General features: G+C 44.6%; 1 protein-coding gene across 1 annotated transcript in view; it reads left to right on the forward strand.

The window, feature by feature from the left end:
- ITGA1 (integrin subunit alpha 1) overlaps positions 1-18,642 on the forward strand; it is an 813,868-nt gene that overhangs the window by 621,603 nt on the left and 173,623 nt on the right. Inside the window, exon 18 of the mRNA XM_086960618.1 lies at positions 14,178-14,288. Coding sequence (XP_086816744.1) covers positions 14,178-14,288 — 111 coding nt within the window. The remainder of the gene's footprint in view (positions 1-14,177; positions 14,289-18,642) is intronic.

The raw sequence follows: 18,642 nt of genomic DNA on the forward strand, positions 1-18,642 counted from the left end.
TGATGCAATGAGACTAGAAATTTCAGGACATACTCCTCCTGCCCCCAGTGCTCCCCCCTAGCTGGACCCAAAAATGCCCAATAGGAACGGAACGCCCCTTCATATGCCTTCCTCGTCCTGGGGGCTAGACTCTCTCCCACGAGGTTTTGTAATCCGGGGCACCGAGAGACCAGAGAACTTCGGGAAATGGTGCCGCCACCAAGTCCGCAGAGGGCAGATGGCCCCGGAAGGCCTGCATGTGGGAACGAGAGAGTGCATCAGCCGCCTGGTTCAGTACCCCAGGCACATGTTTTGCTCTAAAGTGGACGTTTAATTTCATACATAGCAGGACAATTTCTTTCATCAATCTCAAGATCAATTTGCAGCGAGCTGCCTGATTATTGACACATTCTACCACAGTCATGTTATCCGACCAGAACACCACAGTGCGATCACGAAATCCCTCCGGCCATGTCTTCAAGGCCACTAGAATAGGGAACAGTTCAAGAAACCCAATGTTACCTGTGAGCCCACTCTCGTGCCACCATGCCGGCCATGTTTGTGCCGACCATTGATTACCAAAGATGGGGCCAAAACCCACACTCCCTGCCGAGTCGGTCCACAAACCCAGCTCCTCGGAGGAAACCGCTGGTTTGTTCCACAGGACACGACCGTTAAAATCCGCCAGGAATGCCAACCATATGCGCATGTCCTGGCGAACCTCTGCCGAGAGTCTTGTGTGGTGATGCCCCTCCCTAAGGCCCACCATGGCTTGAGCAATAGAGCGAGAAAAGGGGCGAGCCATTGGTATCACTCTAAGGGCAAAATTAAGCTGACCCACAACCTGCTGCAGCTGGTGCAACGTTACTTTCGTCTCGTCAACACATGCCTCGAGTGAGGCCATAAATTTCAATACCTTTTCCTTAGGCAAACGGAAGCACCCCTCTTCGGAATCGAGCTCAATTCCTAGAAACTCGAGCGAAGTAGACGGCCCTACTGTTTTGCCCGGTGCCAGTGGCACGCCAAATATTCTCATGAGATCACAAAATTTACTCAATGCCTGTGCACATTCCGTGTCCCCAGCTGCCCCCAGAAACAGAAAATCATCAAGGTAATGCATAACCTGCGTAAAGCCTGTGGCTCTGGTGAACGCCCATTGTAAAAAACTACTGAATTTTTCAAAATACGCACAAGAGATGGAGCAACCCATTGGCATACATTTATCCATGTAATAGCGTCCCTGGAACACAAAACCTAGCAGACGCTGATCCTGTGGGTGTACCGGGAGCAACCGGAACGCTGACTCGATATCCGACTTTGCCATCAGTGCTCCGGGCCCCAGGCGATTCAACATGGCGACAGCCTCATCAAAGGAAGCATACCGCACCGAACAAACTCCCGGGTCAATCGCATCATTCACGGAAAGACCCTTAGGAGCGGACAAATTATGTATTAACCGAAACTCACCTGGGTCCTTCTTGGGGACTACACCCAACGGTGAACAAACAAAATTCTGGACAGGCGGGTTCGCATATGGGCCGGCAACCCGACCTCGGGCCACCTCCTTTGCAATCTTTGCCTGTACTACAATCGCATTCTGACGAACCGACAGTTGGTTTTCACACAGCGATTCCCCCCGAAAATCCCCCGCCGGGATGCGGAAACCACATGAGAAACCGTCCCTCAACACCCCAGCGGAGACATGATCAGGGTATTCGTTCAGCCAAGGGATCATTGCCATGATGTCGATGGGAGTAGGTAGCAGCGCCCCTCGGCCATCATTAGACCTGTTTGGCGCCGCCTCTGCCCCCTGAATCGCCATTCTTGGCTCTGCATGAACTCTCGGGGTGTGAAGATTGTCCGCACCCTGCACACTCATGCCTAAATTTGCACGTCCCCTGTGGCCTAGTGCACTTGCCCCTGTTGAAGCTCCAACAGACCCCTTTTTTGTCAGAGTTCCCATTACTCCTTGTGTGCTGATCACCACCGGCGCCCGCTCGAAAGGGCACCGCCGGGGAATGGCGGGAAGGCTCTGCCCCATTCCCGCCAAACGAGGACGGTTTTGTCGGGTTTGACCTGACCTGTTTCTGCCAGGAAATGGAGTCGAAGCAATCCCACGTCAGGGATGAGTCGTGCTCCTTGGCCTTACGAAATTTGTTATCATAATCCAACCATTGATCACCATCATAAGATTCATAAAACTCCATTATTCGTGTCTGGTAACAAGCCAACTCAGTCAATACCTCAGGCCTACGTTCCCCCATGATTGCAGTGAACATCCCGAAAGCCCTGGCCCAATTAGCGATTGTCTCATCAACTCTGAAACCCGCCATCTTTGCTCGCCATACACTTGGATGCAACATTTCCTTCTGATTTTTAACGTGCTCTATTTCATAATGATCAGTTAACAGCGAAAATATATTCACATATTTATCCGCCCATATCATTTCCTTTGTGGCCAACGGGATATGTTGTACCACCTTTTCCCTTCTTGAGGGTACCGACCCCTCCCCAGCCATTGGCAACGGCTTCTTACCCGAATCAGTAGCTGAACTCGCTGCTGCCGCTGTTCCAACGCCCGAAGACGGCTGTTCCGCGGGAACCTGAGGGGGAACAAAAGGACAAGGTGCCTTCGCAGCATCTCGGGACTGCCGCAACTGCTTCATTATTAGTTTGGCCTCTTCGGCCGTATCCCCTGGAGCTATGGCACCCTCATTATTCTTGCCCAACCACGCCGCCAACTGTGCGGCTAACTCGGGTGGCATATCCCCCTCGTTCACAGGTGTAACTACGACAGGGATCGGCTGTCCTGCATCCGGAATCGGAACTGGGGCCTCTACTGGCCTGACCGGGCTCACCGGAGGTGACTCGGGAACCGGAGCCTCATTCCTGGCCCTTTTACCTCTCCCGGCAGGGACTACCCCCGGCAATGCTGGTCCGATGACTTTATTAGGCCGGCCCGTACCGTTCATGGCCGCCATCTGCTTCTTCATGTTCGCCATGTCCTTCACCAGCATACGGAGCATTTGGTCGGTGCTAACCTTCTTTCCGACCTTTTTGCCCGGCATTCTCTGAGTTCGAAGCGCTAGAAGAGAAAACACAAGAATTACAAATTCTCAAAATTGGCTCCTTATTCTGTCTCGAGCTCACGTGCAACGGGGAGGTGCAGCTTCTGAGCACAAGAACAAGAGGATGCTTCCTTGGCTTGTCGCTCCTCTTATCCTCCTTCGGGCGGGCGTGGACCCTCCTCCAATCCGCCTCCAGGGCGTGGCCAACGGTGTAGGTGTTTAGGACAACCCCTCCTTGGGCGGGAAAAAGGCGCGCCCCGGCTACGCCGCTTCGGGCATACCAGCCGAGACTCGCCTCCCGCCCAAAAATGGCTTCCCGGGGGGATCGGGGTACTCCACCATACGTTCGGGGGGACCGAGCGGTCGCCCCTTTCCATTCTAACAGTCTCCCTCTCAGTCTTAAACTTTACCCTTTTAAAGTAATTGGGGTAATTTACTCTTGCTGAAAACATATTAGAATCTGTACCCAGCATGAATTGATGAAAATAGAATTGATTGTTTGACTTAAATAAACTACGGAGACGACCAAAGAAGGTTGCAAAGAAATATAGTCTAAAATCGGGAAAATTAAGCCCACCTTTTTTGAATGGAAGCTTGAGTAAAGCGATTGAGCTGCGTGCTTTTTTATACCCCCAGATGAAGCTACTAAAGATCCCATCTAGTTTTTTAAAGAAAGAATTTTTGACGCATAAAGGATTTGATCTAAATAAATAAAGACATTTTGGCAATACCTTTATATTTATTAAGTTAATCCGACCTATAAGGCTTAGTGGGACCTTATGCCATTTTTTCAATAAAACAGACACTTCTTTTAATAGAGCCTCATAATTGAGTGTGATTATTTCCCCTATTTTAGATGAAATTTTAACACCCAGATATGTAGCGGCCCTACATATTCCTTGAGCGGGGGCCTGGGGTTTATAATTCGCTATTATCTGTGTTTTGTTTATATTTAATTTATATCCAGAAATTGCCTCTTATCTATTAGCTTCCTCTGTTATCCATTGCAAAGCTGCTACAACATCTGTAGAGTATATGGCGATATCGTCAGCGTAAGCTGTAATTTTTAAGGAATGAAGGCCAAAACCAAAAGGAACAATTTGGGATTGAGTCTGTAATACATTTATAAATGGTTCCATAGAGAGTGCAAACAGCAAGGGTGACAAGGGGCACCCTTGCCGAGTGCCCTAGATATTGTAAAATTGGAGGATGTCATACCAGCATAGCTGATTTTAGCAGTTGGATGATCATATAAAGCCTGTATCCACCTTAAATATTGGCCTTTAAAACCGAAATCAGTCATTACGGCCCAGAGATAATCCCACCCCACTCGGTTGAAAACTTTTTCAGCGTCCAACAATACCATACCAAGTGGGGTGGAATTAGTCTCTGCTACATCAAAAGCAGTTATCCCCATATTTACATGGGCTGTTGTGTCCCTACCCATAACAAATCCATGCTGTTGTAGGTTAACTAGTTTCGGCATAAAAGGAGCCAATCGTGTAGCAAGGACTTTCGCGAATGCTTTTGCATCCACGTTAATGAGTGAAATGGGTCTATATGACTGACAAACATAATTGCCAGGTTTATTCTTTTTTTTTTAACTATCTTTGCTGTGTTTCATGAATTAGGAGCCTTTCCACTTTCGCCAATCGAGTTAATTACTAGACAGAAGAGGGGGAGTGATTCATCAATACAGATTTTGTAGAGTTCTATTGGAAGCATATCCTCCCCCGCAGCCTTGCCTGTAGCTAAAGAAGTATTTGCAAGTCTAAGCTCTGTCATGGTAATGTTCTAAGTCAGTTGATCCAGTCCTTCTGTTTCTCTATTCTTTATCTTGTTAGTATCCATGTACATTTGTATACTATTCATTGTAGGATGGTTTTCTGGAGTATACAAAGTTTTATAATAATTAACCAATTGCTCCATTATCTGTACAGGCTGATTATAGATAGTGTTGTTAGGTCACCTTTATTGTCTTAATTAGTGTGTTGGCCTTATCGTCAGCAACTTTATATGCCAGAATTTTTCCAATGTTGTCACCACTCTCATATTGAGACAGTTGATATTTATGAAGTTTGATGCTACTTTTCTCTCTGAGGGTGTGTTTCATAGCGGACCGAAGATTCACTAGCTTACATCCCAATTCGGCAGTATTTGATGAGCCTTGGTGGAGGGCTTCTGCCAATTGATTTTCCAGTGACAGGATATTGGAGGCCATAGTTTTAGTCTCTATTCTGCATTCTGAATTCTGTCTCCAGACAAACTGTTGGACAAATCCCCTTATACTAGTCTTGCAGGCATCCCAGACAAAAATAGATAAGGTGGAGTTAAGATTAAGTTTAACAAACTCTGTAATGTGTTCTTTAAGTTGTAAGATGAATACTGATTCTAATAGTAAATACCTGGGAAATGAAAATAGCCTTGGACCCTGTTTTGTTAATGAAGTATTAAAAACAAGAAGATTTGGATTGTGGTCTGAAGTGACCCTTGGACATATCTCTATAGTACTAGTATCCAGGATCCTATCCGAAACCCAAGCCATATCTATACATGAGCATAGTTTATGGGGTGCAGAGTAGTAGGTATACCCTGCCATATTAGGGTATGTGATTCGCAATGGCATCCTTTATATTATGTATGCGCCCTAATTCTAGAATAGCACCTCGTGTCTTACGGATCGTTGAAAAGTGCCCGCCTGGTAGTATCCAACTCATAGTTCATTATGCAGTTAAAATCTCCCATAATTATGAGCTCTCCTTCCCAATCCAACAATTCAATATTTAACCAGCCAAAAATAAGAGGATCATCGATTTTTGGTCCACATACAACACAAAATACATATTTACAGTTTTCCAAGACTATTTGAGTAATGGCCCATCTACCCCCCTTATCCAAAGCAATTTTGAAAACTTCTGATCTTAATTGCTTTTGTTTCAAAATGGCGACCCCTCTAATGGAGGCATTTAATGCTGAGCAGGCTATTACCTCAAAGCCCAGCTGCCCTAGTAGCTTCCTATCTTTATAGCAGATATGAGTCTCTGATAGTAATACTAAATGGGGGTTGTACATTTGAAGCTCCTCCTGAACTAGTCGCCTCTTGTTCCTGCTGTTAAGGGCTGCAACATTCCAGGCTAAGCATCTAAATCGATACATTTCATGAATAAATTACCCCCTTCCATTCTGAGCACAAATATTGATATTTCCCTACTGTCATCTTCAACCGATCTCATTCTTGTGTTGTTATTTTTAAAATGTTTACCCCCTCACAAAACCAACCACCCCTACACCCAGCCATCCTAACCCCCTCCCTCTTGTCCCTTAGGGCAGAACACCCCTCTATATCCTGCAGCCTTACAGAGAGGCAGCATCGGAGTCCACCCCCTGCAACCCCATACTACTACGACAAAGAGAGAAAAATAAATAAGAAAGAAAAACAAGGAGAAGGAAAAAAAGAGTTTCTCTATTGATTTCAATAGATTATAGTTTATTCTAGTCAAAGAGCTGTTTGAGGAGAGGGAAATAACCAAAAATTAAAGTTAATAAGAAAACAAACAAGATTAAAAAATAATACAGTGCGAGCCCTCATTGGCTAGAGACTCATAGGCTAAATTCCGAAAACCAAATCTCCGTACATTCTAACATCCCCTTTTAAGAGGGAGACAGGACTTAATACAACATTAATATTTAACTAAATTTAAAAAGTGTTAGCTCCGCTTCCCTATCATCTGTGAAAAAGTAAGTGTGGCCACCCTTAATTACTTTGAGACTAGCTGGTTCCTGGAGGAACACCTGTCCCCCCAGAGATTTAAAAGGATCCAAGAGCTGGCGTAACTTCCATCATTTTTCCATCGTAGCCTTACTTAAAATAGATCGAACGAAGAATGTAACATTCTCTATTGTGACAGGGGTGTTAGGCCTTGCTTTAAGTGATACTGACTGTCTCAGTAGAAAATTCCCAAAATAAATCAGAAAAGGACGGGGAATTTGCTCTCTCTGTTTCTTTGAATTAATTGTAGTCTATGGACTCTTTGAAGCTGTGAGTCCCAGTCCCATTCTGACAAATCTGGAAAAGCCCTCTGAAACTGTTTAACTACATATGCCTCGGATTTGATCCTTCTGATCCTTCTGGTATGCCAAAAAGTCTAAGATTTTGCCTCCTTTGGTGATTCTCCATGTCTTCCAGCTTGTTCTGAAGGCTCACAATCTGTGCATCATGTTGATGGGTTAAAACCTCGGTACGAGCAGACGATTCTTTAACACCCACCACCCTTTGTTGAAGCTCTTCAATCTCTTGTGTAATCCCCCCAAGCTTACTAGTCATCACTTGTAGGGAATTTTGCATTTTGCTGTTGTCCTCCCTCAGCTGTAAGAAGTGTTGTTGTGCTTCCTGTTGATGACCCGTTAAAGTCTTTAGGATCAGATTGAAGGGGGAGAGAATGACCTCTGGGTCTTCTGAAGCTGTTAGAGCTGGCATGTCAGTTATGTTGTCTGCAGCAGCAGCTGAAGTTATAGGCAGGGTAGCTACTAAGGCAGGACCTGTTTCGGTTGCTGCTGTGATGCTATTAGGCTCCGATAGAGATTTAGTCTCATCTAATGAAGTTGGTTTAAGACCTGCTTGTATTAAAGGGGCTGCAGGCAGAAAGGGTGGGGATATGTTACGACCGTCAGTTATGGAACAGTCTTTTGGGTATTCGCCCTCAGTTGGGCTAGTGCCTGATAGACGCAGTGCCATATTCTTAAACCCCCCCCTTTGCCTGAATCCATTTTCGGAGAGGACTTTCATCACTGATAGGCTTCCCTCGTAGATTCGAGGTCAAGGTTGAGGTAGAGAAGTTAGAAACATTGGAGTTCTTCCCTTTCTTTAGTTTGTTTTTTGCTTTGGATTTCTCCCTTTTACGCACTGAGAGCTTGACTGCATCTGCGGAGGAGTTGGTTAGATCTTCTTCTTCTACAAGCTCCTCATAATCGTCATTAGAGCATTCCTCAGCTCCATCAGTGATGACAGCAGCCGTATTCACTGTGTCATCCGGTACCTTTTCAGCCATTGCGCTTACCACCTGATTGTCCACCTCGGGACCGGCAGAAAAGGTTGCACTGTGGGCCCCTGAATCTGAGCCTTTAAGGGTCACTGCTTGATCAGACCACTGTGAAAGTTTGAATGTTAATTTAACAGGCTCAGGCTCTGTCCGTATTTCTGCGTTCTCAGTGGTACCAGAGCAACAGGCGGTCGCTCCCCCAATGTTCCCTAAATCCCTCTCCCCACTCAGGTTAACTTCATGTTCCGTACTGCTGTTACTGGGCAGCCCAATTGGTGCTAAATCAGAGTCACAGCCAGCTCCCCTAGACTGGGCCAGTTTAACAGTACTAGCAATGTCAACAATATTGCGAGTTCCAGCCAAGTGAGAGGGTGATGCCACACTGTTGCAAAGATTCTTGCTGAGAGCAACAGTGTTTCCAGTGTTCAACTTATTCCCAACGCTGAGTTTAACATTCAAAACATTATCTGAGACTAACAACAGCGGAGCACGAGTTAGTTCCTTACCCAGCTGTTGCTCAGATTTCTCGAAAACTGCAGGTTTCCGCCGCCGCTGTTCCTGCCACAATGTCTGTTCCATCTATGACAACTGAGGTCTCCGCAACAGCAGCACCGCTTCCAGCACGGGGGGACCTGGGGACATTCTTTGGTGCCATACTAACGCCGCCGAACAAACCCGCACCAGCACCATCGCGAAGCAATTGAAGCAGTCTGAGCAGTTGAGGCCAACTGTAGCGTAAGGCCAGACCAGCCGAGCCACGATCCGCCAAACTGCTGTGGACTCGGAAGTTGAGCGGCCAGCAGCCTCCACCCACACAGCATTCAGCATCCAGCAGAGCGAGGTAGGTAAGTTATTCTTTGATGTTCGTTTTCGCTCATGTTCTCGTTCGTTTTTTTTCCCACTCTTCCTTTTAGACTGTAATCATATCTTTAATTTTCCTCGTAGTTTTCAAATAATTTCTTCATGAGAGCAGGGGAGCAGGGAGCCTCCGTCAGTGCTGCAGCCCCATGGGGTCTTCAACCCGCCATCTTGATTCCCCCCTAGAATTAAAATTGTTAAACAGTCTTTGCAGTTGTCATTACTAAATCCTTTGTTGGGTGACTGTTAACAAGCATTTAACCTTTAAACTTGAGCTTTGTATAAATAAATGGACGTTCATATATTTTATGTCACTTTGATGATATATGAAAACATATTTGCCACCAAAAGCAAAGTTGCATAAAAATAAAAAAGCAATAATAATGAACGAACTAGAAGCATATACCAAAAAAAGCCTGGCAGCTGCATATCCCGCATCTTAAAAAGTGTTCTAGTAACATATGAATCTTAGGGACAAGAACTTATTTGATGCCTAGGACATAAATACCAAGGCTACTTCCAAAGTGGAGTAATGGTGGGGTGCACAGTAGCCTATAGTTTTATTTATCGTATCAAAAGTGCTCAGACTGGAAAACCAATTCAACAATGTGGCAGGTAATTTGCTTCTGATCTGTTAACAGGCAGGCAGGGGCTTAGTTGGTACTCGGTTACTGAAGTTTGTAATAATTATTTTTTTGTTGAGCATTTCAATGAGAAGTAGTGTGAAGCGATTATATGAAAATATTCATAGTAACAAAAATTATTTGATGCTAACAGAAGGGAGTGTTATGGTAGTGAAAGAAACATTAACAAGTGACAACAGTAGTTGCAACCAATTTTATTATCTAATAAAGTGGATGTATTGTTTATAGTATTCTCTGTGCATGGGACGTCAACTAGAATGGTCAGTGGATTTATGAGAACTCTTTAACTTAAAGGAGGTACTGATGTGTGGCTCCTTTTGATGGTGCTCAATGTTGTGTCTATTTGTAAGACACAGGGGAAATTGCTTAGAAGACACCAAAGCCCCCACTATGAGTGGCCAAAAGTTGTGTTCCCTGGTTGAGGGTGAAGGTTTAGGGTGTATCATTCTGGGCTGTTCTCAGTTTCCTGGTGTCTCTCGAACAGGTATTATCTGGTCTGTAATGTTCTGACCAATAATTCCAAGCATGGAGGCACAGGGCCAGATGTTGGAGTGAAGCTGTGGGGGCAGCAGGCAGCTGCTGCGTCGAGCCATGACCAGGGCTTTAAAGGTAGAAAGATGGGAGCAGCGAACGTACCCTACTCACCTGCTCTGCACTCACACGCCACGCCCCCATTGGCACTCACGCCACATACCGGCAAACAGCCATTGAATATGCTACATGCAAGTATTGTTCTATTTGTAATCAGCCACTTAAAATAATATACAATTGTTATGTCCTATATACTTATCTATCAACAGTTCATCCTTGTTAAAATGTGCATTACTAGATTGTTCTAATGTAGACCATGCTATTACTTCGGATAAATCCACAGCAGTAATGGAGTGATTCTTCTCTATTTAAAGTACAAAGACTTCTGATTTGTGTATTTTAGGTGTTCATGTCTGTGTGGTTGAAGAGGATATCCTTCTCCTGCAGAATTTCCTCAGTCACCAAAAGTATTTTCTTAAACTTACCAACCTCTTTTTAACTATAAGGAGGTAGCCTTGATTGTGGACTGTGGTTATGGACTAATTCTATTCTTTTTGGTATGAACACTGCCAGGGTTGAAACCTATCCTGCATCAGTTACTTTTTCAGTATTGCACTGGCTTTTTTGACATTTTATAAGTTCAATGTGTTCAGTGGGCCTACTGCAAGAGCTGCTTGATCAGCAGGCTCCCGCTGTAAGTCATCTTGCCAATGGCAACAAACTTTGAACTCTGCTGATAATTTGATGTCCAAACCTCATCTTAAATTGCACTTAAATTAGTTTATTCAGTCAAGAATGTAAGAATCTTTTCTCTGTGGTGCTCCTAATATTTTTTCATTTCGAGTAGAAGCTGTTATGGATTGCCTATTCACTCTGGATGAACTTGAATAACCGTACTATGTTTATGCAAGCTAATTGCACTCATTTCTGCTTCAGTAGTTCAGGAGAGACATCATTGAGGCAGACTTTTTTAACCCAGGCCATTTCTTGCCTTGTACGGAGAAGATTTATAGAAGCTGCCAGTATTTAGTTTGTGGTAACTGTGAGTGCAGCTTGAATAATAATGATTGACATAGCCAGTAGGTCTCGCCTTTCGAACCTTATAAGTGTTTAGCCATGCAGCACATTATCCTGGGTGCTCTGCCACCAGGGATTGAAGAGCCATACAATTACTATACAGTGGGCCATACAGTGTAATTCAGGAATATATGCTTGCCTCAGGAAACATTTATGGACACATTCCAAGGCTTTTTAATACACAGACAGAAAGACAAGTTTCTCGATACAAGTCAACAGTACTATAACATCACTAGAGTATTGAACAGCCTATGGAGAAAAGCAGGAAAGTACTTTCCAATTGTGGAGACGTCACATCCCACCTACCCCAGGCCTCTATTCACCAGGCACCCTTCTCCAGAGTTTTCCACTCAAAACACTGCTTGCAACATCCATTTACCAGCAAGCCTCTGGCCCCACCCTCTGTCCCAGCCCCCTGAGTATAGTAGCACTGGACATAGAAACAACAATTACATGCTCCAATTTGTCAGATAGAGGGAAATAATGAATAAACAGGGATGACGTCAGCATCACATAATCTCCGCGCAACGAAAACAAAATAATAACCTGACCTTGTGTAATGTAACTGCCACTTTTGTAAAGCGCTCCTATACCTTTGGGTCAGATGAGTTTGTGCCTTATAAAAATCCCCCCAATAGTGTATCTGACATTGTGTAATGTAATTAGCGCACATGTAAAGCACTCCAACACCTTGAGGACACTCAATTTCATATTGTGTAAACAAGCGTCAGAGAAAATGTGACAGGAGTTGCCCAAGCTTTGCCCTTAACTATGCTGCAAGGTTGGGCTGCGGAAGATCCAGTGACCAGGGCTCACTAAAGCAACATACAGCAACGTGGGATAGGTGTAGTAGATATCCTCGCACTTTGAAGTCAGAGAAAATTTGAGAGGCGATTCAGAAAGCAGCATCTGAAGTGTCTGAAATTTCGGTATTTGAACAGGGCAGGTAGATTAAGTGTCAGGAGCTGAAGCTGAACCACCGAACGCGGGCAAACACTGACACGAGCAGGAATCAAAGAAAACAATAGTCCCCCAAATGAACATATAAACATAGAAATGTAATGTTATCAGTAATTGGGCAGTGCGCTGTGGGAGGAAACCAAACACAAAAAGGAGGGACAAAGAGGAAGAACTAACCCCTAGCAAGCAAGCATTGTGTAATGGCAATCGAAGAGACGAATGAAAAGGCAATGGGAAGGCAGTATTCCCACAGAGTGAATATAGCATATCTCGAAGAGTCAGCGCATGTGCTGACTGGGCTCAACCTAAAAAGCAGAAACAATGAGAGTGAAACAGGCGCACATAGACTTTGCTTGGATTATTCTGTCATTTTCGTGGTAAAAGGTACAAACATCAGCACTGTGTAAATACAATTTGTGCTGCATCATTTTTGCATCCGATTTTGCACATAACTCCAAGTTCATGTTCGCAAATAGGACTTATTATCCCAAACTGTGACTAAACCATTGTTTGTGAAAGAATCGTAATTATAATTTTTATGGTCAACACCGCACAAATCAAATTTAGGACCACGTGTACACAGGTTTTTTCCAGTCGCAAATGGCCTGATTCACATAATTGGTCCGTTTGTGACCGGAAAAATGCATTTTCCTAAGTACCAAACCTATTTTGCACTTCAGTACTCTATTATTGAATTGCAAATTGGGTTAGCGATTCGGTATCAGGAAGGGGAATGTTAAGGATATTCCTTCCTAATAGAGACTCGCAGTGCTATGTACAAATGTTTTTTGACTGAAATGCAGTTGCAAAACACTCACATTTTACCGCCTTCTTCGAGTAGGTGGTAACCCATTCACAAACAGGAAGGGGACCCAGGGGACCCCTTTCCCTTGGTAAATGCATGTGATAATATTTTTTTGGAGAAGGTCCTACTCTTAAAAAATTAAACTGTAAGGAAACAGGCTTTATTTAAAAGCAGACACTGACATGGTGGTCTGCGGTACCCAGCAGGCCACCATCCATGTGTTTTTAGTGAGTCAATTGCGACCAAATGAGGAATCGCTAAATGTGTCAAAGACACATTAGTACATAGGTGTGTGCTATTTCCTAATAACGAATTGCAAAAATTCGCTATAAGGAAACCACAAAAGGAAACCTATGTACATGTGGCCCCTAGTTAGGTCAAACTGCCTACCATTACAGGAGTAAAATGGCTGTTATTTCTTGTACATGTGGAATTTTCTGCAGGATGTACCAATCCCACAAGTAATTCATGAATTTCCATTTTTGGTGTGAACATCTGGAGTTGATGTTATATATACCAAACATGGCAAATACCTCTTGTCCCGGTTGGTGGTATTTACTGAGTGTGCTCTTAATCTAGACCACAATGATTAATTTAAGATAGTTTACAATGGAGTTAAACTTTCTCTTCCTTTACCAAAGTTTGTGCCACCACTAATGCAAAGCAACACCATTTACCACTAAACATGTGAGCCTCTCCAGTGGAAACTAAGTAGACACTATCTTTTAAGTGGTATTGTGTCACATGAACACCAGCGCAAAAAGCAAACGTGTGTCTAAAAACCTACAGATTTAAAACTTTAACATATTATTATGGGACTTTTGAGCTCTATTTCCAGCACCATCTCAAAATAAACTAATATCCTAACATTTTCTGTTCATTTGATTATGGTTCCCACCTGTGAAAGTATTGTTATATTCTAGTTGCTGTAACCTTATCTTAATTACGTTACTGTAACTTTGCAAATTGTCATAGTCCTATCAAATTCTATTTGTTTATACTCTGCCTATTTGACAGTGTCACTGAAAAGTGTTTGGATGAATGTATGAAATTGTTAAAGCTATATAAACCTTTATATAAATGAATACAGTATTTCGATATTAGCAAACGTCTTTATTCAGTTACATCCCAAAAATGAAAATTGGGCTGGCTTTGATTTGAAATACAAATAATTGCCCACTGTTGAAAAAAAATCACACTTTTTATCTGCTTCTAGGAAAAGCCTGATTTTCTGGATTCTGTCAAGGTTTCACTGGAATTTAATTTTTCTGATCCAGAGAAGGGACCCGTTCTTGATAGTGAAATCCCGAACTCAATTTATGAATATGTAAGTGACTTACTTTTTCATAATCTGTGAAGTTTTGATTTCTGCAGATTTCCACCTTTGCACCAATACAAAGATAGGCAGTAGTGCAATGTCTGTGCTGCGCGCCCGCTGGCACTGTAGATTGTTATAAAGTAAATAGTATTTTAATGCACCAGAGGTTGTAACATTATCAAGTGCACTGCCTTAGCACAGAGCCGAGAGCCTGTTTCTAGCGTCTAATCCTTTCTAAATTAAACATAGGTGCACAGACCGGGTTGTGAATGAGGAAGATAGTAGCGACTGATGTGATGTTTATATGCACTTCTATAGTCTGTGTGGGATCAAACATGAATCCGAGATTTCTCACTCACAGTTGTTTCTCAGTAAGCAAAGTTCAGAGCCGGATACCATGCAGACTTTATTCTGCCTAAATACTGTTGCCCTTGCCAATGTCATCATCCATTTATCCTACATGTAGAAGAGAGTTAACATTGACAAAGGTGAAATTGGGTCTGCAGCAAACTGAATTTCGGGCCTGTGCAGCCTTTATACCCGTGAGCTGTCACACAACAGCAAATATGACAGACACAATGGGGCAGATTTACAATGACTGGTGCATCCCCAGGGATGCGCCAGTTATTGTGCGCCGCAGCTCCGCCACCCATGATGCACCGCATTTACAATGCGGCGCACCATGGGGCAAAAATGGCACAGATGCGTGACGCATCTGTGGCATAAAGGCGGCGCATTGCTGGAGTTGCGTCGCAAGCGCGACGCAGCTCCAGCAATGCTCTGGGGGGCCCTATCTGTCCAATGCTGCGTCAATCCTTACGCCTGCTTCAAGCAAACGCTGGCTTTTGACGCAGCATTGGCCTAAAAGTGACTGGGTGAAATCTTGTAGATTTCACTCAGCCACTTTTAGGAGGCGTTCCTGCGCAGGAACGCCCCCCTCCCCCCCTGCGCTGGAACGCCTCCTTATGGGGCAGTGCTTTACAACATGACGCATCTCCCAGATGCGTCACGTTGTAAGTCCCCCGCACCATGGTGCATCTTTTGCGCCATCGCTGCGTTACAAAAGTGACGCAACTGCGGCATAAAAGAGGCGCAAGGGGCTTGTAAATCTGCCCCAATGTGTATAAGTATCTGATTGAATTGGCCCCATACTGCTAAACAGAAATTGGGCAGGTGGCTAACGAATAGGTAGCAAGGCTTGTCAGGGGACCTTTCCTCGCTTGTTTGTTTATCTATGATTATATATATATATATATATATATACCACTTGCGTTTAGTGAAGTTTGAAGGACTCTGGGCCCAATTTGGGATAAACTTGTACAATATTCCCACAGAAAAGATGGATGAAGGGGCAGTGGTCAGATTTTCTTCAAAAGCAAACACATTCTGGAATCTATTTTAAAATCATAGATCATGGCTAAAACGGAATAAAGGGAATTGTAGCCATGATCGATGCTGTTTAGTTTCGAAAACCAAAATATCCGTTTTCAAGAAGGGTCCTATTTTAGTTTTGCCATACGTTAATTCTGCATCGAGTTACTTCACTGAAACAAAACCTCACTAACGCAGAACTTCTTACGATATCAGCTCGGTTAAGATGACTTCGCCTTTCAACATTTGTATTCCCTTTCGTTCTATAGATACATTAGTTAATTATTAAACAGTAAGGGGCAGATTTACAAGCCCCTAGCGCCACTTTTACGCCGCCGTTGCGTCACTTTTGTGACGCAGCGGCGGCGCAAAAGATGCGCCATGGTGCGGGGAATTTACAACTTGACGCATCTCCCAGATGTGTCACGTTGTAAAGCCCTGCGCCAGAAGAGGCGTACCTTCGCAGGGGGAGGCGTTCCAGCGCAGGAACGCCTCCCAAAAGTGGCTGAGTGAAATCTACAAGATTTCACTCAGTCACTTTTGGACCCATGCTGCGTCAAAACCCTAATCATTGCTGGAGCTGCGTCGCGCTTGCGACGCAACTCCAACAATGCGCCGCTTTTGGCACAGATGCGTGACGCATCTTTGCCGTTTTTGCCCCTTGGTGCGCCGCATTGTAAATGCGGCGCATCAAGGGTGGCGGAGCTGCGGCGCACAATTACTGGCGCATCCCTGCCGATATGCAGGGATGCGCCAGTAATTGTAAATCTGCCCCTCATTTCCTTGGTGTAGTGTTTTACTGTTTTCTCTGTGATTTGGACACCGTGTAACAGCTGAATAATATCTCAGACATTTAGGGGCAGATTTATGTCGGACTTGCGGCACTTTTGCGCCGCCGTTGCGGCACTTCTGTGATGCAGCGGCGGCGTAAACCCTATGCCACGTTGTGACATACTTACATCATGACGCATCTATGTAGATGCGTCACGGTGTAAGGCCCTACTTTATTTATTTATTTATTTATGTTCTTGTATAGCGCAAGAATCGACCCCTTACGAGGTATCTCCGCGCTTTGCTCGCAGGATGGAGTAGTTGCTATAGAACAGAGAATGAGGATGAACACTGATGTTTAGGAGTATTTAGTCTTCCTGGAATAATACAGTTTTTAGTTTCTTCCTGAAAGAGAAGTGATTGTCGGTTTGTCTGAGGTCAGCTGGGAGGTTGTTCCAGAGCTTGGGCCCTACCCAAGAGAATGCTCTGCCCCCTTGTCTGGTTTTTTTAACAAGAGGGGTTTTGAGTAGCAGTTGATTGCTTGACCGCAAGGCTCTGTCAGGTTTATAGACAGGTAGCTTTTGGACCAGGTAGTCAGGACCTTTCCCGAACAAGCACTTGTGGACAAGGCAGCAGATCTTGAATTTGGTGCGTTGTCTTATTGGCAGCCAGTGCAGTTCACGCAGCAGGGGTTTAGAGGGAGTTCTGGGAGGGGCATTCAGAACCAGTCTTGCTGCAGTGTTTTGGACTACTTGGAGGCGATTTATGGCACTCTCATTTGCTTGAATAAGGAGTCCATTACAGTAATCAATTTTACTGATCACCATAGTCTGCACTAGGGTCTTTCTATAGCTGTCAGAAAGGTAGGGGAAGACTCTTCTTAATAGGCCGATGGTGTGAAAGCAAGACCCAGCAACTGCATTCACGTGTTCCTTCATGGTAAGGTCCCGATCCAGTTTCACCCCTAGATTTTTTACTGTAAGTTTAGGGGTGGGTACTGGTCCCAAGTCAAGGGGCCACCAGTCGGGGGACCACAGTAAGGATGCTTTCCCAAAAAGCATTAGCTCCGTTTTTCCAACGTTGCATTGGAGGCGGTTGACAGCCATCCAATTAGAGATGGCCCTCATTCCTTCTGCAAAGTTGTCCCTGACGTTGGAGTTGAAGGAATGGAAAGGATAGAGGAGCTGGGTGTCGTCAGCATAAGACACCGGGGTGAATCCATATTTTCTCACAATCTCAGCGAGGGGGGCCACGTACACATTGAACAATGTGGGGCTTAGGCATGAGCCCTGTGGCACCCCCTTCGTGAGCACCCTGGAAGCAGAACGGTATGGTCCCAGGCTGACGGATTGTGAGCGCCCGGACAGAAAACTCTCCAGCCAAGAGAGGGCTTGACCTCCTATACCCACACCCTGTAGACGGCTCGTGAGGATCTTATGGGACACCGTATCAAATGCGGCCGACAGGTCTACGCCTACGCCTACGCCACATGAAACCTGCGTCAGGTTTCATGTGGGCGTTTCCACGCAGGGGGGGGGGGCGTTCCGTCGCAGGAACGGCCCTGAAAAGTGACTCAGTGAAATCTATAAGATTTCACTGAGTCACTTTCCGAACGCTGATGCGTCAAAATCCTGCGCCTGCTTGAAGCAGGCGTAACGCTTAACGCATCACGTTAGAGATAGGGCAAGTTGGAATAGTGCTGGAGTTGCATGCCGCATGCAACACAACTTCAGCACTGCGCCAACTTCGCGCCCTAGATGTGACACGCATCTGTTTATTCCTGCGCCATGGTGCGCCACATTGTAAATGCAGCGCATCATGGGTGGCGCAAGGATAAACTTGCGTGCCTTTTTTTTCCTGGCGCATTTCTGCCGAATTGCAGAGATGCGTCAAGGAACATTAATCTGCCCCCTAATCTTCAGCAGTCCGAATCGCCTTTGTAACATTTTCTTTTTGTGTTTAGACGCAAGTATCTGTTTTGTATCTGATATGCAATTCATGTACTCCGAAGTCCTTATGTATTGTAACTGGTTCTACTGTAAAGCGCACTCACACCTTCGGGTAAAGTATGCGCTATATAAAAAAGCATAGATAAAAAATCAAGTCTTCAAGCGTTAGAATTCTTGCTTCCACCCATAGGAATATTGAAGCCTGAAAGATATATCTTGACTGAAAGCTGAAAGTCAATTATTCTCTGCTTATCTCCAGTCAACATGCTAAA

Source organism: Lissotriton vulgaris, chromosome 3_1 (genome assembly GCF_964263255.1).
Source record: "Lissotriton vulgaris chromosome 3_1, aLisVul1.2, whole genome shotgun sequence".
NCBI classification, from domain to species: domain Eukaryota; kingdom Metazoa; phylum Chordata; class Amphibia; order Caudata; family Salamandridae; genus Lissotriton; species Lissotriton vulgaris.